This window comes from Asparagus officinalis, chromosome 7 (assembly GCF_001876935.1).
Source record: "Asparagus officinalis chromosome 7, Aspof.V1, whole genome shotgun sequence".
Classification (NCBI taxonomy): Eukaryota; Viridiplantae; Streptophyta; class Magnoliopsida; order Asparagales; family Asparagaceae; genus Asparagus; species Asparagus officinalis.
In genome coordinates this window covers 2407907-2433267 of record NC_033800.1, presented here as the reverse complement: position 1 = coordinate 2433267, position 25361 = coordinate 2407907, and the positions used below count along the sequence as shown (strand labels likewise).

The window sequence follows — 25361 nt, the reverse complement described above, 5'->3', positions numbered from 1 at the left end:
TAACTTGTTTGTTGGGGTTTTTTTTTTTCTTCTTCTTTCGTTTCCTTGATATATAGTTAGCTAGGTTACTATTAGTAGATGTAGAATTATGGAAGAAGTGATGAGAAATTATTATATACTATACAGGGTGGTGATGAATGTTTTAGTAGGAAATTGTTTGGGCGATGGAGGATTTTTTTTGTGCGTAATGGTTATTTTTGGAAGAAAATGGGGAAGCTTGTTTTGCTTCAACCGAGGGGGAACAGGGGGCTAATCAATAAAGCTTGTTGTTGTTTTCGGTGGGATTAGGGGGAGAGGGGTAGTTTCGTGATAAGATATCAGGTTCTGTATTTTAATTTTTTTATTTTATTCGTGGGACCTCTCTCTAATGTGAAATGGGCGGTTGTTGCTTTGGTGGTGGTGGGCTTTGGTGGATGAACAAAAAGCCAGCAAGTTTGGTTTTTACTTGCTGCTGTAATGAAAGGGGAAATAAATGTGATCGATGTTTCTGGCCTGTTGAGCTGTTGTGCAGGAAATTATTTGCAAGGTCTTCTGTTTTGTTTTTTTCGTTATTTATTTCTGTTTATTTATCTGTTTTTGCAAGCTCCCTTGCAAAGGCGTGCGAGTTGCGAGGAGGTAGCTTCGGCGTGAAGGAACGTGGGCCCTCGTTTGCCGGCCTGGTTGGCCTTTTTCTTTAGGCGTGCTCTCTCTCTCTCTTTAATCGGTCGGGTTGGGCTTTTTTGACTGGGGACGCTTAATCCCCGTATAATAAGCTAAAAGCTTTGGGAATCTGCGCGATGATTAAGAATATGATTTAGGAGAATCTTGAAATGATTTGTTTGGTTGTAATGTCGGGATCCCTGGCGGTGGTTTGTGGGGAGTGTAAAGGTGGGGCCCCCACGTGATTGCGAGCTGGTGTCGCGTGGTTTGCGGTGTGAGTGGGAGTGTTGAGTAAAGAGTAATCTCTTCTCTTTTTCCTGGATTTTTATTGGGAAGATCGCTGAAAGAGCCGGCATGCAGTCGTAATGGGCTGGGCCTGCCGCTGGATGTTTTGACTACCAAACACGTGAGCATGTCGATGGGGGGACCATTATTCGGAGTGGTTGAGTCGGGTGCGGCGCGGACTTTTAGTGGTTCGCTCATCTGCTATCAGTGCGAGTAGAAAAATTAATCGCTTTTCAAACAATTTTTGTGATTACCTACGTGCTCGAATATAACCAGATCATGGTTCTACTATTAAATCAATAAAGATTGTGACCGATCTCTCAAATTTTAAACTCAAAAACTCTTCAATTCTGTTTTTCTACTTTTGGATACAATTACGCAGTATGCGGCCGAAGATGGATATATTTATATGATAAGGTTCTCGTCTATAGAGCGTGTTGATGGTTTGATGTGCCATAAATAGTGACGGGGATGGAGAAATTATAGCGTCTGTCAAACATTTAATACGATGTCGACATGCTGCCAGCGGGGGGTCCGAGGTCGAAGTCGCTTTTTGGCTTGTATCGAGGGGTGTCGAGTAGTACCGCCATTCGAGCCGACCCAGCGAGTTGTCGACTCGACGAGTCGGCTAGATCAGGACCCTGACATTCCCAAGGGTCGAGTTGACTGAATTGGGTGTAATGGGATAGATTTGCTTGTTGTTGACAAGGGATCAAAATTTAACGACCAAAAACACCATAACAGAGCAAAAGTTGCAAAATACACCATAATAAGGAAGGCAAGGTTATAAAAAATACCCTGGTCCGTAAGCGATTCAATTCTGTTTTATCCAATTACATTTATCTTTCTTCGCTTCTTCCTTGCTGAATATATATAGACCAAATGAGAAATATCGATCAGATGGTTTTATTGTGAGACCGACCTGGACTCAAACAAGATGAAAACCGTGACATGAATGTGTAGTACACGATTGACACCAACTCTTAGTACGTACGTACACTAGTCTTCATCTCTTTTTATGCTTTTGCTATGGAATTCTCAGGGTTTTGATTGGACTGCTGTCTGAATGAGAGGTTTCAAATTAAGCCGTGAATCTTGCGACAAGAGTTTTGTAGGCTAAAGTTTGTCCATAAAAGCGGATTCTGGTTTAAGAAAGAATTAGATCAGAACCCGATACTAACTACGACTTCATATTCCAGTAATTTACCTTCATACCCAATATTCAATAGACAAAAAAGTGGTCCTCGTGAAGAGCCACACCTGTCGTCTCATCCTTTATTCGAGTGGGAATTTGGTGGGCACGGTACAACGGAGAAAGTATAGATGCAGCAGAAATTAATGGCTTCACGTACGTTGATTATATTTATGCGTCCTGCTACCAACTGTATGCTAATTAATAAGCGGAAGGAGGAGAGAAGATGCTGGTGTTCGTACTATTTAACTATAAAATCAGTGAAAGGGACGTTGTTCTCGTTCACGCGCATCGGCACCGGGGTTTTATTGTGCGGGCCGGCCGGGCCCCGCGCGTTGTTTTCTCAAATCACGGACCGAATTCGTTCAAGAGCGGCGTACAAGCTCGCAGAGGGGGGTCGGCTCTGTTTTAATCCCGGTCCTCAATCCGTTTCGTCGACGGTAGGCACGGTAATCGCTAGGTTTTGAAACGAATCGGATCGTTCGATCCCAAGAAAATGAACTGTTTTGTATAAACGCAGGGTAGGGGTCTCTACTCTCTACGTACACCACTTAATTTTGAGCAGTGGATGTGATCCGAATCCGCTTGTGGTGTGTCGTGGGTATTTTTGGAATCGTTTGTGGTCAGCTGTAGCCTGTGATCACAACGTAAGTGACGTTTTGTACAGGGTCACCGTAATTAGTATTTCATTCCGTTATAATTGTAGCCACAAGCATTTCTTTTAGGCTACCAGCTGTTTTTTTTTTTGGCGGATTTTTCGTTGAAATTGAGGGTAGAAAATGAATGGATTCTATTTTGTAAATAAAACGTGTCTTGTTGCACATGCGGTAGCAAATGTATTTATTTGTCACAGTAAAATGGAAAAAGTGATCTTGCATCAAAGAAAAAAAAGGAATTTTTATATTTAGAGCACACATGGAAATATATCATACTCTCACTGCTCTAATTTCGCAAGAAAATAATTCTCCATGCTTTCAATTTTATTTTTATGATGCGGGGGATGCTGATCAACCATACCTTGATGATATTGTTCTTTGTAATATTTTTCAAAGAATAAAAGTAGTTAATCAATTCTTCAAGTACAAGTGTTTCTCCTCAACTGCTTCTTTGTAATATATTTTTAAGTTGTTTGTAATTTGCAGTTTTACTTCGGTTCGGTAAAAGTTTATTAAAGTTTTACTTCTATCAATCTCACAAACAACTTTGTTTTTTTTTTCCTACTTTTATCAATTTAAATAATTAAAATATTCAACCATATGCAACGCACGTGCTCCTCAGCTAGTTGTTCTAAAATATCGCGGTTACATATAATCGCACTCAGCAACTTGACCGCATGATCTCTCAGTTACTACGACGGCACAAAAAGTTAAAGCGCCAATCAGTGAAGAGAACACCAGTGACTTCATAATTTCAAAGTTCGGTGAACTGCTACATCGCTTTCCAGGAGGAGTGGGTTGAACTAGTCGTCCCTCGTTCTTTAGGTTTTTTTTTTTTAATTTGTTAATAATTAGGGATGCAGTGAGTTGGGCAGACGATGATGATGATGATGATGACATCTCATCTCTCTCCTCTACACGCTCTAATTAGAGAGGCGCTACAGGGACACTCTAAGGCACACCACCAACCATACTCTCTCTCTTTACAGTACAGGGAGCTCCACATGTGATTTTTTTAAAAAAATCACATGTGGGCCCCCTGCACTGTAGAGAGAGAGGGAGTGTGATTGATGGTGTGCCTTAGAGTTTCTCTCTATCATTTCTTCTCTAATTATTACGCTCCTTGTTTCCATTCTGCGAATTGTTGCCACGAATCATGGAGACGGGCAAAAGCATCCCTGTGAGAGATTGGAGCGGTCTTCGGTGAATAGGTCTCTTGTTTTGCGTCGTTTCATAATTTTCTTGTTTTTATTTCCACTCGAACCCTCAAATATTACGCTCAAAAACTTCTTTTAGCTTGTTGGGCCAAGCCCACGGAACCTGCCCTTAGTATATAAGACCCGTCTAGAACGAATACTCAAGGAGAATGGTTTAGGTAATCCGTTTACTTATTGAATAAAGAAGAATTAAATAGGTGGGCATGCTCAGATAGTATTTATTTGGTTTAGTTGATGATGTCAGAAACTTAAATAAGAGGATTGGAGTGGATTTGGAAGAGGTTAGGATCCCTCGGTCCTCTTTGATGACTGATCACTTTGAACAGAAGAATATTCCTGCGCAAATATGGAACATTAGAGGGTCGAAGTTAAGTTCTCCGGTGGTTCCTCTGACGATCAAACTAGCGATGATATTAAGGGGAAAAAAAGTATATGAAAGAAGTAGTTTTCTATAGTAGAGAATATTGTGCCTTCGTTTAGAAAATAATCTGCCTACTTATAGTGAACCAACAACGGTACTTGGGTAATTTTGGTTAGGTCTATGCAATTTACTTAGTCAACCAGACACTTTTCACACATTGGCAGTGGGTGATCCAAGTTATCCTTGCGTCTAAGGGCCTGTTTGGTTATTTCCTAAAAACCAAGAAAAACCAATAAATGGAAATGGAAAAAGTGAAAATCTCAAAAAGTACTATTTCCTCCATTTCCATCCCTAAAACTCACCCACAACATCCAATAAAATATTATTTTCATCTAACAACTCATCCACATCATCTAATAAAATATTATTTTCATCTAACCACTCATCCTTCACATCTAATAAAATATTATTTTCATCTAACAACTCATCCATCACATCTAATAAAATATTATTTTCATCCAAACATCACTCAACTCATCTCTTTTCATCATTTCAAATCATTCACATCATCCAATAAAATATTATAATAATTCACCTCATCTCATTAACATTTCATTTCTTTGTTTTCATCCCAAAAAGTTGTGAAAACACTTTTCTTAATCTTGGATCACATCACCCAATAATACAATGACAACTCATATCATCTCATGTCATTTCTTATTTTTAAGAATGAACCAAACCAAAAGAAAACAACAAACTACAGGAAATAGGTTTCTTATAATTCATTTCCTTATTTTTTTCGCCAACCAAACAACATCAAAACTAGTTTTCTTAAAAAATCACTCACATCATCCAATAATAATATGACAACTAACATCATTTCATCTCCATTTTTTTGATTTCCTTCTTTTTTTAGTCAACCAAACACTCCCAAACCAATTCTTCATTTTAATAGTTTTCCATTTCTTTGATTTCTCTTTTTTTTTAGTAAAACAAACAGGCCCTAATGCGATGACAACAGAATGACTAAGACAACAGAATGACTAAGATGCAAGAATGGTCCAAGGACTCATTATGACTTCGGTGGAGGAGTAATTATGGCTCTGACCATGCATCTAATGCGACGGTGACTAGCTGACGTCGCTTAGAAAGATGAAGCAGATAGGTTTCCTCATGGTTCAAGATGCGCAACCGGGTCCGAGTGAAGACGCCTTTAATCTTGATCCTTCGAGAGAGCCTGAGTGAGGACGCATTTTGTATTGGGCTTTTGAGAGAAAGCCCGGGTGAGGACTCCTTTCGTCTCGGTTTCCTTGAGAAGGTCTGAGGGAGGACACTTTTCACCTTGGTTCTCAAAGTGCTTTAAAGAGGGGGAGCCGGTACTTGTGAGACTTGGGTCGGGTTGGTGTATCAAGTTTGAGTTGGCAAATCGGGACACATGCCATTCTCTTAAGAGTATTTTCTACTTAGCATTTTCTTCTATGATATAACAGATAGACTCCTATACTATGACTCAACTATGAATAGACCATCTGTAGCACTATTTGTGCAGATAAACTCCCTAAATGAACTTTTTTGCTCTTTTAATTGTAAACAAATTATTGATATTTGGCGCGGGGCTGGGTGATGTTCCATCCGTATTTTGGAAAATATATAAAATTAACTTTATTCACCATAATTTTCTGGTATTTGACCGGTTAAGATGGAGTTAACTCTTCTTAATTCCTCACTAAATTCCCATAAGAGAAGCATCCCAAGAAATATGAACATTTCACACATGGAATGCTTGGGTAGAAAAAAGAAGAGAGAGAAGCCTATACAATTTTCATCCTGTCATTCCCGGGTCGAAAGTCGGCCCACTTTGTTTGAATTTTAGCCCAAGTTCGAGAAATATTTAATTAAGTTGCCCTTTGGCCCCTTTCTAACTATTATGGACACCACCCAATTAGCGGTTAGCAATAATGATCTTTTCATCGAGAATCCTCAATCAATAGGGATCGTCAACGTCGACATCTGCATTTCCTACTCACTACTCGTCCATTCCCTTATTAGGCTACGTTTAGTTTGAGGTAAAGGAATGGAAAAGAAAAAGAAAAAGAAAAGGGAAGGATTAAGAAAGGAAAAGAAAAAGAAAAGAAAATAAATTTATTTTTGTTGGTTGGTTAGGAAGAAATTTATAAAGAAAACTGGAAATAAAATAATGATTCAATAAAAATTGGATAGAAAATATAATTAACTTATATTACAAATGATCTCTATTAGTAAGTTTTTTAAATTTCTTTTTCTAAATGAGAATTGGTAGAAGTGTTCCCGTGACATAGTCTTGGATAGATAAATAGTATATAAGTGTGAATTTTGTTGCTGTTCGATTAGTTATTTTTTCTATTTATTTAATAAATTGTGTGATTAAATTTGGTTGTTAAATTAGATGGCTCTCACACAATATCTAAACAGGAGAAATGTTGTAGAGAGGTTGCGGTGGTGACGACGAGAGCACGAGAAGACGCTAACGAGCAGCACGAGAGATTTACTTACTGACTGAGAGAGAAATTATGGGCCGGAACATTTTTTTTACAAAGAATATGGTAATTAAGCTGGAGAATAGTGAAGGCTTTTATCAAAATTAACCCTATTTAATTTCTCTGATCGCCAGCCCAAATCACCTGTCCCACACGAGGGCCTCTCTTGGGGGCTGTTTGGTTATTTTCTGAAAAAAAGGAAATGAAAAACTCACATCTCAACTCATTTCAAGAGATTTGACGATATTTCCCGTATTTTTTTTGTTTGTTTCGCAAAGAAATCACTGTCACGTCACCGTCATGTCACATAAGAAACAAATCTAGCAGCAATAGTAACAATGTTTCAATTTCCATTTCTTGTGTTTGTTTGAACATAAAAAAATGGAAATCAGCCGCAATAGTAACAGTGTTTTCAATAATTAAATAATCTTTTTTATTTAGAGTCACCGTTTTAACCGTGCTTTTAATAATTGAAAATTCAGTAAAATGACATTTCCAATTGTTTTCAGAGGTTTTTATTGCGAAAACACTTTTTTCTCAAAAATCTGACGTGACATCCTACGTGACACCCTCATTTCTTTAAATCACAAAACGAAACAAACATATGATTTGAAAATCGGTTGAAACCAAAAACCTACGTGGCATGGAGGAATTTCTTAAAATCTGACGCGGCGGGGGTTTCTCAATTTTTTAACAAACAAACAGCCCATTAGGTTCCCAAAAAGAACTATTTAGCAGCTATTCATAGCGGGGCCCGCGTGTCACTAGCGCCGGCCCAATTTGTTGCCGAAGCGGATAGATCTACGGACGGAGAGAAGTCCCCGAGCGGAGCCCCGGGCCGACATTTTTTTCTCTCATTTCACCGCGTCAGGGTGAGGAAAATTAAAGTGAATATCTTTTTTGAGTTTTTCTTCTTCTTCTTCTTTTGGATTCCTTTGTTTTCATTTTCTTTTTATATTTCTTTCTCTCTAACCAATCAAGTGAAACCTATTTCTTTCCCAATTTTCTTTTCCTTTTCCTCATTTTACTTCGAAACAAACAGACCCTTATTAAAGTCCCACGATTCCGGCCACCAAAATTTCGATCTAGGGTTTCGATCATCTTATAGAATTAAGAAAATTTAGCTAAACTTCGTTTAATTCTTCGCCAATTTTAGTTCGAGAATCGACTAGCGATGGCAGTTGAAGCCGAGCAGCGAGAGTACGCCCCCAAGAGCAAGAAGCCGTCGGAAGAAGAGGAGAAGAGGTATTTTTTTTTTTATATTTCATCATCTTTCTCTCTGTAGGATCACTGATTGCGTTAGGTTTTGATGTGAAGAACAGCGATGGATTCATTTTTTTATTGAGAAATTAGCTGGCAGTTGGTTAAGATTTGTTGTTCTTGTTTGGATCTTTAGGAGGAAAAAAGTGACACCGGGAAGTTTGATGAAAGCAGTTGTCAGACATGGCGGCGGCGATGAAAAGCCTGTTGACAAAGATCAGGTATAATTTTGAATAAAGATCTGGTATAGTTTTGAAATGCGAAACCGGAGAAATTTGCACTTAGTATTTCTGATTATGAAAATAGAGACTGTTATTGGGCGTTTGTTAATTGATTAAGGAAGAGAAATGTCATAATGTTTATTTTATGCCAGCCAACCTTAGAAAAATGTCTTTAATTGAATAGTTATGATGGGGTTAATTTGATCATTGGTCACTATATTTATCTTATAATTGGACGCTCATACCTATGTTTTAATTTCTTAGATGACCGGTCATGTAACTAATGGGATCGCTAGTGACTTCTAACATTTTTTGTCAATTTAAGTTGTAAACTTTCATTTTATTTTCAAGCAATGCAGTTTACTCAATATGTCACAAGTTAATATTTTCAAGAACAAAATGCAAATGCTACATCATTACCCAATACAAGTTGCCAGATATGTCACAAATTTCATTTTCATAACTGATCAAGATGTCGCACATAAAAAGTAATCCGTTATATCAGATGATCAAGAATTCTTTTTTGGGAAAATTTGCAAAATAGACCATTTTTATAAAATATATAGCGAAATAGACCACTTTGTAAAATAATTAGCAAAATAGACCTCTTTTGAAAAAAAGAGGTCGATTTTGAAAAACAAGGCTCAGAAAACATACGGGACTACTAGTCCCGTATGTTTAGAGCCAACTAATCACGGATTAGTGACTCAGAAAACATACGGGACTAGTAGTCCCGTATGTTTTCTGAGTAGAAAATTTCACTATTCCGTGATTAAAACATACGGGACTACTAGTCCCATATGTTTTCTGAGCTGTTTTGCAAAATAGACCTCTTTTTGGCCTGTTGGCCAAAAAGAGGTCTATTTTGCTAATTATTTAGCAAAACGGTCTATTTTGCTAAATAATTAGCTGCTAATTATTTAGCAAAACGGTCTATTTTGCTAAATAATTAGCAAAAACAGTCTATTTTGCAATTTTTCCCTTATTTTTTCCATGTCAGCTAATCAATTGACGAAAAACATTATAAGTGGTTAGTGGTCCAATTGGTATTTTAATTAGATGACCAGTAATGCAAGCAATAAAGCATAGGCATGAACGTCCAATTATGAGATAAGCACAATGACCAGCAATCCAATTTACCCTTGTTGATGATATAGTAGATGGGCATTTGCATTAGAATATTAGCATATGATTGATTTTCTGGATTTTTTTGAGATATATTTCGATGTACAATAATGTATTTATGCTTGCAAGTTCGTGCAAGTTTCTAAACTGATAACAGCCTCTATTTTGCTTGCTGATGTATACTTGTTTGTAAATTGATACCTCTGAACGTTGTTTTACAGGTTATATATCATTGTACTATTCGAACACTAGAAGGAGTTATTGTTCACTGCACCAAGTCTGAACATGGAGGTGAGTCTCATTATTATCTCTTAGGTCTTATATAGTGATGAATTTATTATTTTCTCTATGCCTTTCCTCTGATATATGTAAATTCATTTGTTTTAATTTGATGTTTGGATGAGTATATGAGAGAACCAATTAAATAGCATCCCAAAAAATATGGAGTATTATAAAACAGATAAGCATAATATGCTTTTCTATACACCCTATGATCTCTGAAACGGATGACTATGCACAATCTAAATGCTGAAGTTTGTCACATTTATCATGCAAGTCATCTGGTTCTTTGGTTCTTTGCTTTAGGAACTTGGGCCATAAATTGACCTCCCGAAACTTTGACCAGCTACTGAAACTCAGTACTCTTGCAATCTCGTTGTTATCTTGTTCTGCTTCAATATTTTTGGTCTATTATCCTAGTGTGCTTCTGCCATTATCTTTACTTGCAAAAGTGATAGGCTTTTGTGACTGTACCAGGTTGTTGAAAGTACATCGTGCATCTGGGATCATAGTTCATATAGGATTGGACGGTCATCCAAATAGCTTAGTCAGCTCTTGCCAGCGAAAAAAAAAAAGTTAAAAAGAAACGCAAAGTGCGAACCCTTCGATTGACTAATAATGTTAATGACTAAAGTATTTTTTTTTTCTCTCCAGTAGTTATTCAATATGCTTAAGGTAAACACTTTCCAATGAGCAGAGCTTTTGAAGCTGTAAAAATTAGCCAACATGTGTCAGATGAAAATCAGAGGATAAGAAAAGACTGTACTATCATCAAATGGTCAATTATGTTGTTCCATCCTGTATGGATTTAATATATGACTATTTTCAATATCTTTAACGGAGGTGTGACTCTGTAGGTAGCTTGCCACGGCAACCTGATGGCAGTAATTATAGTTTTCAGCTAAGATTGTTGAGAGATTTACTAGACTTTGCTGTTAATTTAACGACACAGGAAAGGGTTATCCTATCAGACAAGTCTTGGGGAAGAGCAACATGATACTCGGACTTTCTGAAGGCATTCCCACCATGTTGAAGGGTGAAGTGGCATTGGTATTACTTTAGAGTTGTTTAATCCATTCATACAGGAAAGGGTTATAACATTCATTACTTCTTTGCTACTCTAACATCCTTGAATTTAACAGTTCAAGATGAAACCTGAGATACACTATGCTGAGGATGATTGTCCTGTTAGAGCACCAGAGGACTTTCCTGTCGATGATGAACTTCATTTTGAGATTGAGATGCTGGAATTTTCTAAAGCCAAGGCAAGAATGCGTGTGCATATACTGCATTTGTAATACTACTTTTAATATCTTAAGATCTGCTTAGGTGAATTCCTCTTATTTTATGCTGTTATGAAAATGATCTATTTGATTTGTTTACTGTATTATTAGTCCTGGTTTTAATCTGCAATATATGGCTGTAGTGGTGGCATCTGTTGAATTAATCTCGATTTTCACGTGTCACAAGCTTTTGTGATAAAGAATTGTATTTTTAGTATTTTTGCAGTCATTTGTCTGATGCATGTCATATTAAATGCACAACATTAACATATTAGGTATTGTTTCTGCATACATTTTGCTTGCTCCTACATGTCTGTTAGTTAAGTATATAATTTCAAGCTCATCATGTTTTTGTGGGGGAAGGCAATAAACTTTTACTCCATATTCATGAACTATATGGACCTTGGGATATCCATTACTAATTTAACCAATGTCTACTGTTGATTGACTTAATAAATTTTTTCCCATGGTATGTTTTGAGAAACATCCATATGTTTTGTATCCCTTCTTCTGATGTTATTATGTAATCCTTCTCTGGTGTGTAAGTAGTAATTGTACCCTTCTGCTAATTACTAGCTTGAATAATACTAGTCTGTTGCCATTCTTTTCTCACCAGCATTCTATTCCTATTTCCTACCCATCACTATTTTCTGTTTTCCTGTTTCATCCTGATATTCTGTATTCATACTCTAATTGGTTATTTCACCAATTTAGCTTGTAGCACAGAGACCGTAGTGATTTTTGTTCATTGTCTTCTAATTCCACCCTCTCATGTATAAATCCATAAAACATGTAGCTGACCTAAGATGAATAGGAGAATAGCATAACAGAGTTCTCAACAGGCTAAGATGTTCAATGCTGTAAAGTCCGGGGGTTTAAAACTCAACTCCAGATAAATAGGAGGACAAGGCTTTTCGTAAGTTAGCTGATCGTCTGGATAAATTTTGTTGGATTCCGTGGATGATCAGGGATCACCAAGAATAGGATAAGTTTTTGTTGCCACTGCTGTAAAAACGTATGTATGTTGCTGACCTTTAGTACTTAACAAGTTATTGCCGACCAGAAAACAAATAGTTATACATTTTTTCTGCATGCGACATTTGTACTTGTTGGCCTGAATACCATACTTAACAGTTCTGAAAACATCATTGCGATGCAATACTTCTACATTGCAGGAAAGAAAAAGGTAAATTTCAGTTGGGATCAAAAGGACAATGAGCTCTTATGCATGTTATTAATGAGCATGTATAGTATTATTCTAATATTAGCCATGCTGTTTATTTTCCCTTTACTCTAATATGTGTCTTTCGGAACCAGTTAACCTGTTTGCTGGTTCTTACAGGTTATCACTGAGGACTTGGGAATTGTGAAGAAGGTATTTTGAGCTTTTAAGAATCAGTTTGTTTAACACCTCTATAGAATGTGTAGGTGGTCCCTCACAAGTGACTTTATAAATGCACTGCCCCATACCTTTGTTTTGCCCTCATTTGATACATTGGTCATCCTTCCACTCAAGTTTGTTTACATCCTAAATATGATGCATATTGAAGATGCATGCTTGTGAAATATCATCAATTTTGATGTGGCTTTAAAACGTTCTAAATATATTTGTGTCTATTTAGACAATTACTGAAGGCCAAGGATGGGAATGCCCGAGAGAACCTTATGAAGTAATATCCAGGTGAATACCCTTTTCTGTTCACCCCCTTTTTGTGTGCCTATCTTTCTAGATAAATTTCTTATACTTAGTTCACTGCATTGATTATACGTCATAAGTCGCATTCGGCATGCATGCTCGTCTAAATTTAGACTGTTGTACCAACATGAAATCTTATATTTGTAAGTCATCATATAAGTGTAAATTTTCATTCTTGTGTTGTAATGTATACACTCATCTAGGATGGCAAATGGGTAAGTTGGGCTTGGGTCAACGGAATTTGACACATTCCCCATGAGGCGATTCTACAAGAACCATTCGCTAAATAGGTGAAGTATCCTCCCCCTTACCCATACCCGGAGATAAATGGGTACCTCTACTTACCCCGCCTAATCTACTTAGTAAACAGGTTAGAGGGCTGGATGCAAGACAGACATAGGTACCTAAATTTCTCTCTATCAGTTAAACCTGAAAGTTTGTGATTTGAAAACTCGGCAGGCTAAAAGTATAAGCTCTCTTTGTGTTTTCCTCTGTTTCCCCCCTTTCTTTCCTTTTTTTTTTTTCTAAATTTCCTCCTCACACTTCTTTTCTTTTCTTCCTTGTTCTCTAGATTTCCATTTTTTCCCGTTCTTTTTATTCTTTTATCTTGCTGCCAGCAGTGTTTTGGAAAATCTTTAGACCTAGTTACAGTAACACAAGTTGACACGCCATTTTGTTTTCCCAACTCGTGTGAACCATCTCTGTAATAAGGTGGGGTGGTCAAAATGAAGTTTTGAATACTCTTTACATGTTATATTATCACTTTTATAACTGAACAATCATGCCATAAAGAACAACATATAGTACACCAACATTTAAAGTGATGTTAAATCTTATTGTGACAAACAATTTTAACCTCCCTTTTTATTTGAAGGCCATCAATACAGAAATCTGATATTTCCATACCCAATGATAGACTGCAAAACTAGTAATCTGGCTGATACCGTAGCTACAAGAGGGACCAATATTTCTAATTTCAAAACCTTGATAGTAAACAATATGCTTCTATAAATCTGATTTCCATCTGATTGTATGCATAACTTCAGTACACAGCACTTTATAATTTTGATATACATAGTTTTGAGTACAAACCTGATTTTTTTGATTTTCCAGGATTGTTGCAAAAGCTGTTAGCGGAAAGGTGATTCTGCCACAGAAAGCTGAACCTTATTGCTTTACATTTGGTAAATCAGAGGTTGGTACTCCAGTCTTTGCAGTTGTTTGTTTTTTACTATTGTACCAGGCATGTGCAAATCACACCAAAAAGCAAGTGGAACAGGAAAAAAGAGAGAAATCTACGTACTTAAATATTTATTTCCTGATTATTAGCCTGGAAAGGACTCTACAAGAATTTCCTGATTGTTGGTTCAGTAGATCAAATTTAATATATGGTAGAAGTTTCGATCAGACTTCATCATAAGATTAAGTTAAGCAACGAAATGGAATCAAGATGTAAGCACCATGCAGTAAGTGGAAAAGAATACATATATTTTGCACTTGTATTGGACTATAGGTGTTGTTTATGATGGATCAAACCATTGCATATTTCTCTACCAAACTAGATATTTATAAGTTGAGCATTTTTATGGAAGGTACCTATGGTTTCATGATTACTGTATTTTAAAGATGAACTAAAATAGGAAAATAAATTAGATTGCTTTAAATTTGATCTGTTCAACATCTTTTTAGAACCAAACCATCATCGGAGTGTTGTGTAAGAAGTAATTAACTTTTTGAATATGTAAAATGCATATGATTTCAAAATGTGCATTGGTCTTTTTTTTTTGTACTTGACATGGAGTCTTAGTCCGTCAAAAGCTCAAGTAGATTTAAACTTAGATATCATTCATTAGATAGTTCAAACAGTAAGGAGCTAACCCATAAGATACCTAGCTGGGGAACAAGGATTCATGTAGTTGACCCTGAAGATTTAAGATAAATGTCTCTTTGGCAGTGTAATAACAATTTAAATTTTCACAAAATTCTTAGAGCTATAAAAACTATTAAGCATGGAACTGTGTCAACCGTTTTCTTTTTCCCCCTTTCTTGTGGTCTAGGCTAGTAAGTGTCATGATCTCAGCCAACATACTTGCCCATGCTTTACTAAGTTCTGGTGTAAGTAATTCGAAGCAGGTGATATGTTACTCTTTAAGTGTTATACTACTAGCGGACCTGGTATGCGGAACGGGTAATGCAAAGTCAATTTGGAATGTAACGAGTTTGATAACAGATACATAGCTAACTTAAATTTTCCATACGTGGAGCATGTTTCATGATGTTTTAATTATCAAATGATTTAATTCCCCAGACAGCCAATTTTGGCGTACGGAATTTTGTTTTTCACATTCAAGTTCTTTTTGTGACGGTAGATTTTATTTGACACTGCTTAATAGGAGTGGTTAGATAGTAGGAGTTATAAAGACAATTAGACTTTAGAGTAATTGCTTCTGACATTTTAAGTAGGTGTTTGCTCGCCTCCTGAGTTATAGTACATTTTGCAGATCTGATTAGGCTGCATTGTTTTTGTGACTTGACTTCTGCGACTGATTGATTGTTGTTGAGCTGAATACAATTTAGTTTAATTATTCAAGTTTGGTTGCTACTGTTGCAATAATTTTTCCTTCTTCACATGCCTTTTATTCTTGATATATTTAGTTTAGGTACCAAAAGGACTTGAAATGGCAGTTGGGACAATGACACGAGGAGAGAAGGCAGTAATTTTTGTTAGTCACAGCTACTTGACGGGATCTCCTTTGATGCCAATGGTAGAAGGCGTGGAAGAGGTTGAATTTGAGGTGGAGCTGGTTCATTTTGTTCAGGTATGCAGAACATAAATATAGTAGTTGATAATTGATTGTGCCAAGATAGTTGTTTAGTCTTTATGGGTGAGGGTATATGCTTTAGTAGTCTAAGTTGCTCGTTTCTTTAGTTTCCATTTATGTGCAATCATTGTTTCCGCCTAATTTTTCATTCAGGAATCTAAATAAAAGATAATGTCTCCTTTTCTTAATATGAAGCTTATGATACTCAGTGGTGGATCATCTTCTGTTATTACTTCTTCTGCAATACTATCTAATCTAAAATTTGAAATTCTGAAATGATAGGTGCGAGACGTGCTTGGTGATGGGCGTCTTATAAAGCGCCGTGTGCTTGATGGAAGAGGTAATCTCATATTCCTATGAACTTTGATTTTAATAAACTTGTTGTTGGGATTATTTTCTTTAGGTCCTTGTATGTTCTATTGCTGAATGTTATATTCTACTATAAAAATACAGGTTTAATATGGACTTCTTCTTCTTTTTCTTTCATTTTTACTATCTTATTGGTTATTATGTAGTTGCCATGAAGAGCTATCATTTTGAAAATCATACCACAGTGTATAATATTTGCTGTATATATTCAAATCTCTGATGATTGCATCATACTTTATCTATGAATTTAGGCTGACTGATGTTTGCATAATGTGCACATGCATTTGGTAAATTTTACTTTATTTTTGAAGACATGAATTTAGGCTGACTAATATTTGAAGACACATACACTGTTCTGGATTTAGCTATAACATTTTACTTTATTTTTTTCTGTGTACGCTGCATTTGGTAAATTTTCTAACTTTTTAGAAATAATTAGGCGAGTTTCCTATGGATTGCCCTCTTCATGATAGCTTACTGAGGGTGCATTACAAAGCAATGCTTCTTGATGAAGAAGAAACTATATTTTATGATACGAAGGTTGACAACCATGGCGAGCCTTTGGAGTTCAGTTCTGGAGAAGGGCTTGTAAGTATCTCCCTTGACCTCCTTATCTGTTTCTAATCTAAAAGAAAGGAGTTGAATATTTAGTGTGAGGCTTGCATGCTTATTTTCTGATTACAACAGTAACTGCCACTGTTACTGAAAGGCTTGTAATGGCAAATTTGGATGATTTGGAAATATCTGGCTATGAGAACTAAGAATCTTTGCACCACGAAAAACCAATAAACAACCTATGTTACAAGTTATTATTGTTTGGTTTCTAGTTCTTTTAAATGTATCATCTGACAATGCAGTCTGTCTCGATTTCTTTCTTCCTTCAATTTTTATTTACCTTTTCGTATATATGAGTTCCTCTGCAGGTACCTGAGGGACTTGAGATGTGTATCCGTTTGATGCTTCCCGGAGAAGTTGCTGTTGTGACATGCCCGCCAGATTATGCATATGATAAATTTGAAAGGTTTAACTTTTTAAAGAATAATTAGGATTGGATTTAAGGAGTACCTGACTAGAATTTTAACAAATTTCTTTAATTAGCAGGCCTGCTGAAGTTCCTGAGGGTGCTTATGTTAAATGGGAAATTGAGCTACTTGGCTTTGAAATGCCAAAGGTAAGCCTTTGCTAGTGTCTTGGAGGTTTGAGATCCTTGTGATACATTATCCTCTATAAGAATGCCCTGTTGTCCTACTGCAACAAGTTTGAACCCAGAATGGATTAATGAGCTTTGCAGTCATTTTAAACTGCTTAGCATTTATATGATTAAGTCCATGTCACTCCCTGTACTATGCCGATCATATTTTCTTTCTTGTCTTTTCTCTTCCATCTTGTTCTTGCCTTCCAATTTGAAAATCTTAAAAGAACTGATAAGTCTAAAGTTATGTTCGTGAAGTTAGATTTTCCTTCCACATTGCATATGAACTGCCTTGTTGCTGTATTGTTGAATTTCTTCTGTTAGAACAAATATTTGAGTTAATTTTGCATGCACAAATGATACTTAAATTTTTTCTATCAAGAAAATTACTGAACGGGTAAAGTTACAGAATATATTTGTGCAGTACTTAACTTTTAGATGTCAACTATAGTGTACTGTAGTATTACTTAGCTTTGCCCTCATAAACTGAAGGAAATTAATGAATTCATTTGGTTGAGTTGAACGCTTGAAAATATCAGATTACTTATTGTCCCACAAATAAGCTATAAGAAATTCTTGAAAACACGTTTCTTTTGAAAATTCATATAGTCTCCTTAAAATTTGCATGGTTTTAATCTAAAATACAGGACTGGACAGGTTTGAACTTTCAGAGTATAATGGAGGAAGCGGACAAGATAAAGAACACAGTATGATATTAAATCAGAATTCTATTTTTTGCTTGACTTTATGCATCTGTTATGTGCACTTTTTAGAATTCAGTATGCGTCGGCATACAGTATTGTAATCATCTTCATATCCATGCTGTGTCCATACGACATAGCTAGTAGTTGTGACGACAAAAAATGTTAATAAGAACAGTTGAATGAGGGTTTTTGTCATGTTGTATACTTTTCAGGGTAACAGGCTATTCAAAGAGGGAAAATATGAACTTGCTAAGGCGAAGTATGAGAAGGCATGATTTCTATCTTCTTTATATGTTGCTCTAGTAATCTCAACCATAAAACTATTTGTTGTACCTTATACTGGGTAACTACAACTTTCTGAAGTACCGAAAAAATAATCTGCGACCAAAATTTTAAGTTCTCAGTTATATGTATATTTAATAAACGGGAAAGCCATGTTCTTTATTGATGAAAAATATTGTTCCATTTCTATGATCTATTCTAGCAATTCTTCACCGGGTTCTTCGGGTATTTAATAAACAGTAAAGCCATTTTCTTTATTGAGGAAACACATTGTTCCATTTTTACGATTTATTCTAGCGATTCTTCACCAGGTTCTTCGGGAATATAACCATGTGAACCCCCAGGATGATGAGCAGGGCAAAATCTTTCTGAATTCAAGAGTAAGTTTGTCCGGTAATCTGGGTAGAAATTCTTTTTGCAAGCTTCAAGATCACTTTAGTTTCAATTATGTGGTGACTTGATTATACTTGATTACATTTTCCTGCTCCGGTTCAATGTGCATGCTCTTCTATAGTTAGTTGCTGTGTTCCCTACAAAGTATCTAATTTTGTAATGCTTACAGAACTCATTGCACTTAAACGTGGCGGCCTGCTTGCAGAAAATGGGTGAATACAGGAAGTCAATTGACGTGTGTAACAAGGTATACTTATATTGTAAGAGTATATCTTGCATTTGTTGATATTGGATATATTCGGAGAAACATATCTATTCCTATACCTTTGCTGAAGTCTTCGTTCATGTATAATTCATGTCACTAAGTTATTCTTGTGCTTCCTATTGCCAGTGTTGGATCTCATGGTCATATTTTGTTTGGAGGTATTTTCATAATTTTTATGTTTTTATGTTTTATCTGTTAATTCTGTGATTTTGGACAGGTACTAGATGCAAATCCTGTACATGTCAAAGCTTTATATCGACGTGGCACGTCCTACATGTTAGTGGGAGATTTTGATGAAGCAAGGAAAGATTTTAATAAGGTTTATTCAATTTATAACATCTGCCAATTCTTATAAACCATTCAGTGTACTTGCTTTGGGTACATATAGACTGCAATTGGTGACTGAATATGCCTGCACTCGACATTCCAGATGATTAGCATTGACAAGTCTTCAGAGCCTGATGCAAATGCTGCTCTTCTCAAGCTAAAGCAAAAGGAGCAGGTCAAAATGACAACCCAATTGCACTCTTATTACCAAGTTTTTATGAAGTTGCCACTAAGTTATATAGAATTTTTTATGACGTTTTATTGACGCATGAGCAGGAGATAGAGAAGATGGCTAGGAAGCAGTTCAAAGGACTATTCGATAGGAAACCGGGAGAAATTTCTGAAGTGGAAACAGAACCGGGAGAAAGCCAGGCTTCTATTGAGCAGAACCAAGAAGTTGGTGGGTTAAGGCAGCGTAAGGGTGCACAAGTAGGTCGAGGTGGAACACTTGATTTCGAAGAAAAAAAGAGAGGGTTGTTTGCTGGCCTCTGGCCCTCGGGCAGAAGAATCTTTACGGCTCTTGGATTGAACAAGTGCACGATATTGTGATGCTTATGGCTACGTGAACGATGGAGATGACTACCCCAGAAATAGAGAAAGAAAAAAAGTTTACTCTCTGTAGGCTGTGAGCTTGACATTACATTTGCCTAAAAAAGGTCGAGTAATTATTCGCTACTTTTTTTTATTTTTAGAATAGACCAATTTCAGCGCGCGATATGCATCTAGAATCACGTCGTGATCAGGGAATGCAAATTCCCTCATGGTTCGTTTCGAAAGTGCGATTTGCGGAAATTCATTAGTTTCGGAGTTGTCATTTCTTGTTGATGAGGTTGGCATTGTCAGGCCTTTGGACTTTCCGTGCTTGAATTTTGGACTATATGTTTTATTTATTCTGGAGCTTTGTTTCCCACTTCGTTGCCTAAGCAAAGGAAAAAAGTGTTCGTAGTGTTTTCCGCTCTGTTATCTAAAGCAAAAGGGGAGGGGGAAAAAAAGAGTTGATAGGATTGATGCTCGCAGTCAAGTATGGGACAAATTTTTGAATTAGACCGACTGCAAACAAAGTTATCAAAATAAACGTAGTCCCATAATATTTATCAAAATAGGTTTATTTTCCGTCTCGTTGACTGAAATTAAGTCGATTTTGATAATTATTTTAGAAAATAGGTTAATTTTGGAAAAAAATCGCAAACTCTACGAGATTGGGAATCTTAGGGAATTTGATACACAATTTAACTCACGAGATTACCAATTCCGTGAAGTTCGGAAATATATTTTTTATTAAAACCGATCTAATTTTGATGGCGTGGCTGAAACTAAGCCGATTTTGATAAGTATTTTGCAAGTAGGTCTAAATTGATAATTTGATTTTTGAAAAGATCTACTTTAAAAATTTGTCCTAAAATATATGGTTCCCTAGGAAACTTGATAGGTACAACTGTATGAAGAAATATTTGTTTTCCCTTGCGGTGGAGTTCTAGTTTTTTAGTTAAGAGCATGTTATATTCAATCTACCATCTATAATGATGCATCCAATGCGATTTTTATAGAAGATTGGTCTGTCAAATACGATTTTCATATTAAAAAAAGGATGACTGAGGAAGAAGCTACCATCTATAATGATGTATCGAATTTAATTAACATTAATTATTGCGATTATTGCACTAGTTACATGAAACCACTGGGTAAAAATCTAGAGAAATTAAATTGGACTGTCTACAACGTAATCATGCGCATAGATAACTCATAATCTTTTAACTGTAGGTAGAAGATCGATGTTGGATCGGTATCCTTGCAGTAGATAAGCAGTTGCAAGTGTACTTCTTCAGTCCTAAAATATTTGTCATTTATAGTTGATTATATCTGTTTTGCGCTCAAGAAGAACAATCGATCTCAACCATCCCCCAAATATTTGACAATTAAGGTTCATGTAGTGATCTCTTTATTATTTATTTATACAATGGAGATCCGGATACAAATAAATAACCGGTAACTTTACGTAATTTCTCTTATGGTAGGCAGAATATCTAAATTCGGTAGTAATGAAAATACGATACATGCATGGGAAAAAAGGAATTAATGATCAAACACATTCACGTATAAATCATGATCCGACATTAACATGTAGTAATAAACATCCACGACATAACCCACGATGTCTATTTTAACATTTCATCGGAGGAACCGCCGTCTGCTGATCACCAGGCTGGACCCCAACATTCACCGGCGACAATTTTGGCACAAAACCGCTGCCGAACACGAGAAACCCGACACCATGTCCAGCGATCGCTACAATAAGCACCCCAACGTTAAATGACATGACGGCGAGCATCACCAGATAAGAGAGCCCGGTCCTCAAAACTACCAGCACCGTCGACGTCAGCCCCCTGTGAAATATTCCTTGCCGTGGACGAGCGACGGGAGCGTAGGAGCAGCACTCGACGAGGAAGGAAGCGAGGAAGACGAGCAGGAGAGCGAGGAGGTACATGCCGACACCATGGTCCCCCGGCCAGCCGGAGAAGAGGATGTCCACGTGGCTGCCCCAGAAGAATGTCATGTGCATCATCTTGCTGCTCATGTCCATCGTGCCCGTGCCCGTGCTGTTGTACATCGTGGTTTCCATGGGAGTGAATTTGTACGTAGCCAAGTTTTTGAGGGGTAAATTAAGAGAGAATTTGTATTTGTCTCATAAAGTTTTGATCCATGTTGAGAGTAGCTAGTATATATAAATACGCTCATGAGCAGGCCGATGCCGTTTTGGGAACGGACATCTGGTTTGAGAGTGATAGGATGAACCACAGCTTACAAGAATTGTAAATTTTTACGTGTAGGGTTTTGTTCGTAAATTTGCGCATGCAACTGCTAGAGTAGTGTTATATGCCCTTAAACATCCAATACATTTTTTATTGAATATTAATTAAGTTTATCTTTATAATTTGCACATGTTGTTTGGTATCTTTTATATAATTGTTATATCATTCTTAGAGATTATTTTGTTAGATCATGTACTGTGATGGTCACTTGCTTGGAGATATGATCTAATTCAGAGATTTCTTAAATTTGTGCTTAACTTATAACTAGTAAATGATAGCTTTGTTATAACAGGTTATTATGCATGACAACGACATATGAGATGTGATGGTTGATCTCAGCTATCGGGAATGAAGATTCCCTGGGTGTATGTCATAAGCGCATATTTGATATGTGTAGTACAAGACCTTATTTGGATTCTCTAGGATGAGTCACCTAAGAGATGGAGAATTCGAATTGTTACATGGTCCCTTAGACTTGATGATATTATCATTTTCGATTTGATAATCTAATACTTTGATATGATGGTTAAGCTTGTTTTACAAGTGCTATACAACCTAAAATGTTGGGTTATTAGATTTCATTTAGGAAAATGATGGATATCTAGATAGGATCCAGTATACTCATTTTTATGAGTTAATTTATTATGCATATCCCGTGAAGATATTAAATTCCCGTTGACGGGTGATTTTTTTGAAATTATTTTTCTAAAATTATTTTCTTATAAAATAAAATATTTTAATGTTTCAAAATAATTTTTTATTTATGTTCATGGGATTGCAATTTTAGGATTGAGCAAATAGGTGATTCGTCCTGCTCAATAAAGTTTCATAAAATAAATTGATACTGGAGGGGACTGAATGTAAGATAATATTATTCACAAATATTTAATCTCATATTATGGAGAAGCTTTTATGAACAGTTGGTCTATAGGGATTTGATTGTTAAATTAAAATTATTAATTTGATTAATAATTGGTTCTCACTAATGTCATTAGAAGAGGTTTATATGCAATACAATTCTATTTCTATCCTAATTGTTATGGAAATAATATTCTATCTTTAAATGTTATGGATAGAGTTTTAAACAATTAAGAATTGTTTTAAAATTGAAATCTATAAGGAAGGTCCAAATCCTATATATAGGGTTCATATGAAGCCTTGAAAAAATATGAGAAAAAGAAATAGATTTTGAGAACCTATCTTTCAGTATTGTTCCTCTTCGGTGACGAGTGGATTTCAGTTGGAGGCTTTTTCTCTTGAGGAAGCTATTTTGTTTTGATCTTGGGATGGATTATCAAAGAAATTCAGAAATCGTTTCAGGTATTTTTCTAGATTTTATTAATTTCGATTAATCTACATGATATGCAATTTTTCGCTGCATTGTATGTTATGTTTCCAACAGCAACGACGTAGACGAAATCTTTGCTGGCCTTTTTAATTTAATTTAATTTTGTTATCATTTGTTTATTTTGTGCAGACGGTGGATCCCATGAATATGACGACGAAGTTTTGGTGATTTAAAAGCGACCCCCTCTAGCTATAAAATATGCAATCCTTGGAGGATGGGTTAAGGTATATATAGATTAGTGGTATTTAGTTAGGATCCAGTATCCAGCTCCAAATTGCAAAAGGTAAAACAAGAGGGGAAATTATATTTTATATAAAAACAAAAAAAAAAGTAAAATGCGACGCACGTCGTGATCTTCTTTCGTTATTATATTGCCTATAGTTTTAGATAAAAGTTGTAGCCTGATATTGAGTTATTTTTTTAACGTTTGATATTAGAGAAATTAAACACGTCATGCGTGAATCGAAGAACGTCACTTGAGAACGGATTATTTCCTTTTTCGTCTTCTATTTTGGTGAATTAAAGAGGAAGCAACAACCTAGCAATGGTATATAAATGTTCTTTTTAGTACATTATATTTTAATCGGAATGTGATGCTTTCACTTTTAAGTGAGGCCTCTTATGAATGATTTAATGAAAATGCTCACGGAAAACTATATGAGAAGGAATATGATAGAAGAAGAGTTTTTCTAGAAATTAATCCTATCCGTTTCTAAACATATATTTTTTCAATATTCAATGTCAAAATTCATACTTTATTCCACATGCAAGAAAACAAAACTTTTTTAATGAAAAAGGAAAGGGGGGGGATGTGAGAGTTAATAGTCTAATCAATACAAGAGCCCGTGTAATTAAGCGTATTCCATCTCTTTGTGAAAGAGATATCCACAAGTAAAAGTCCAGCCTGTATAGGCCTCCTTGAAGTCTTAATATAAGGCCCGGTCCAATCCATTAACGCGCGCAATCGACAGATTCGTGCGAGAACTATTCATTAGAAGGCATTTATATGACGTTCGGATGCCTTGTGAGATTTTTTACGATTTCCCTTTGTTTGGTTTGAATTACATTCTGATCTCTTAAGAATTTTGTATTTTCCAGTAAATTCTCTTCTTTTTCGTGAATCACTGTAATATTCTTCATGCTTTTAATTGTTTTCTTTTTAAAATAAGGGCCTTAGAGCATTTTATTAATATAAATGGTAAAAATGGTAGGGGTAGAGGTGTCCAAATGGGCTTCGCGTCCGGATCCATGCTGACAGGGCTCCGGGCCCGGTCCCGACCAAGGTGGTGAAGCCGGCCCAGCCCGGTTTTTAATTATATACATATTATATATATTTTTTTATTTTTATATATAATTATAGTATAATATGGTTATTAATGTATAGTTATATATATTTTAAAGTGTACATTGTCATTAATATATACTTTTATATACTTACATATATATTTCTAATGCATACTATATATATAATTATAGTATGATTTGGTCATTAATGTATACTTATATATAATTACATATAATATATAGCTATAGCTATATACTAATATGTAAGTATATACTAAATACATACTTATATAAATATGATAAGATTAATCTAATTTTTTAAATTAAATTCTAGCAAAAAAATTACAAAAATACAAAATACAAAAAATACAAAAAATACAAAAAAATACAAAAAAATCCGAGCCGGCTTGGAGCTTGCCCCGAATCAAGACCCGAATCTGGCCCGGGCACCCCGGATCCGGGTCCGAACAACGCATTTTGCCCGGCCCAGACCAACCCGTTTGGATAGAACTAGGTAGAGGATACAAATTATAGAAAGAAGAAGAAGGGGGAAAAACTATGGCGTTGCTGGTGGGGAGAGTTAAAATTCAACAAGTAGGCTAGAATTTTGAATGATCTTTTAACACTGTAGAGATCTTTGTCTTGAAGATTCTTTTGTTTCTGTCTTTCCAAATCAATCAAAAGATCGCAACGATAGACCATCCAAAAAAACAAAAAGCAAAAGAAAAAGATCGTAATCATCACACAATCCCATTCATGCTTTTTAAATATGCAAGCAAATAGAAAAAACAATTAAAAAAAAGTTAATAGCATATCCTGCAATTTGAAACTTTTA

General features: G+C 35.8%; 3 protein-coding genes across 5 annotated transcripts in view; 2 read left to right on the top strand and 1 right to left on the bottom strand.

The window, feature by feature from the left end:
* LOC109850295 overlaps positions 1–677 on the top strand; it is a 2352-nt gene extending 1675 nt beyond the window's left edge. Inside the window, exon 6 of the mRNA XM_020420276.1 lies at positions 584–677. Within this exon, the coding sequence (XP_020275865.1) occupies positions 584–677 (94 nt within the window). The remainder of the gene's footprint in view (positions 1–583) is intronic.
* Positions 7631–19994, top strand: LOC109848474 (peptidyl-prolyl cis-trans isomerase PASTICCINO1). 3 transcript variants are annotated; one of them, XM_020417986.1, is made up of 21 exons: positions 7631–7738; positions 8023–8111; positions 8263–8347; positions 9694–9763; positions 10704–10801; positions 10894–11016; positions 12377–12409; positions 12657–12715; positions 13844–13925; positions 15391–15549; positions 15835–15892; positions 16361–16509; positions 16845–16942; positions 17023–17092; positions 17761–17820; positions 18030–18086; positions 18411–18479; positions 18662–18739; positions 18975–19076; positions 19188–19259; positions 19361–19994. In XM_020417986.1, the coding sequence occupies exons 2-21, from the start codon at positions 8041–8043 to the stop codon at positions 19631–19633; spliced, it is 1866 nt and encodes a 621-aa protein (XP_020273575.1). In that variant the 5' UTR covers positions 7631–7738; positions 8023–8040; the 3' UTR covers positions 19634–19994. The 3 variants fall into 3 exon arrangements, with proteins under 3 accessions (XP_020273575.1, XP_020273576.1, XP_020273574.1); XM_020417987.1 differs by having other exon boundaries at positions 7642–7753; XM_020417985.1 differs by lacking the exon at positions 7631–7738 and having other exon boundaries at positions 7769–8111.
* On the bottom strand, positions 21106–21753 carry LOC109850566 (copper transporter 6-like). Its single transcript, XM_020420596.1, has one exon. It carries the CDS (start codon positions 21702–21704, stop codon positions 21246–21248), a length of 459 nt encoding a protein of 152 aa, XP_020276185.1. The 5' UTR covers positions 21705–21753; the 3' UTR covers positions 21106–21245.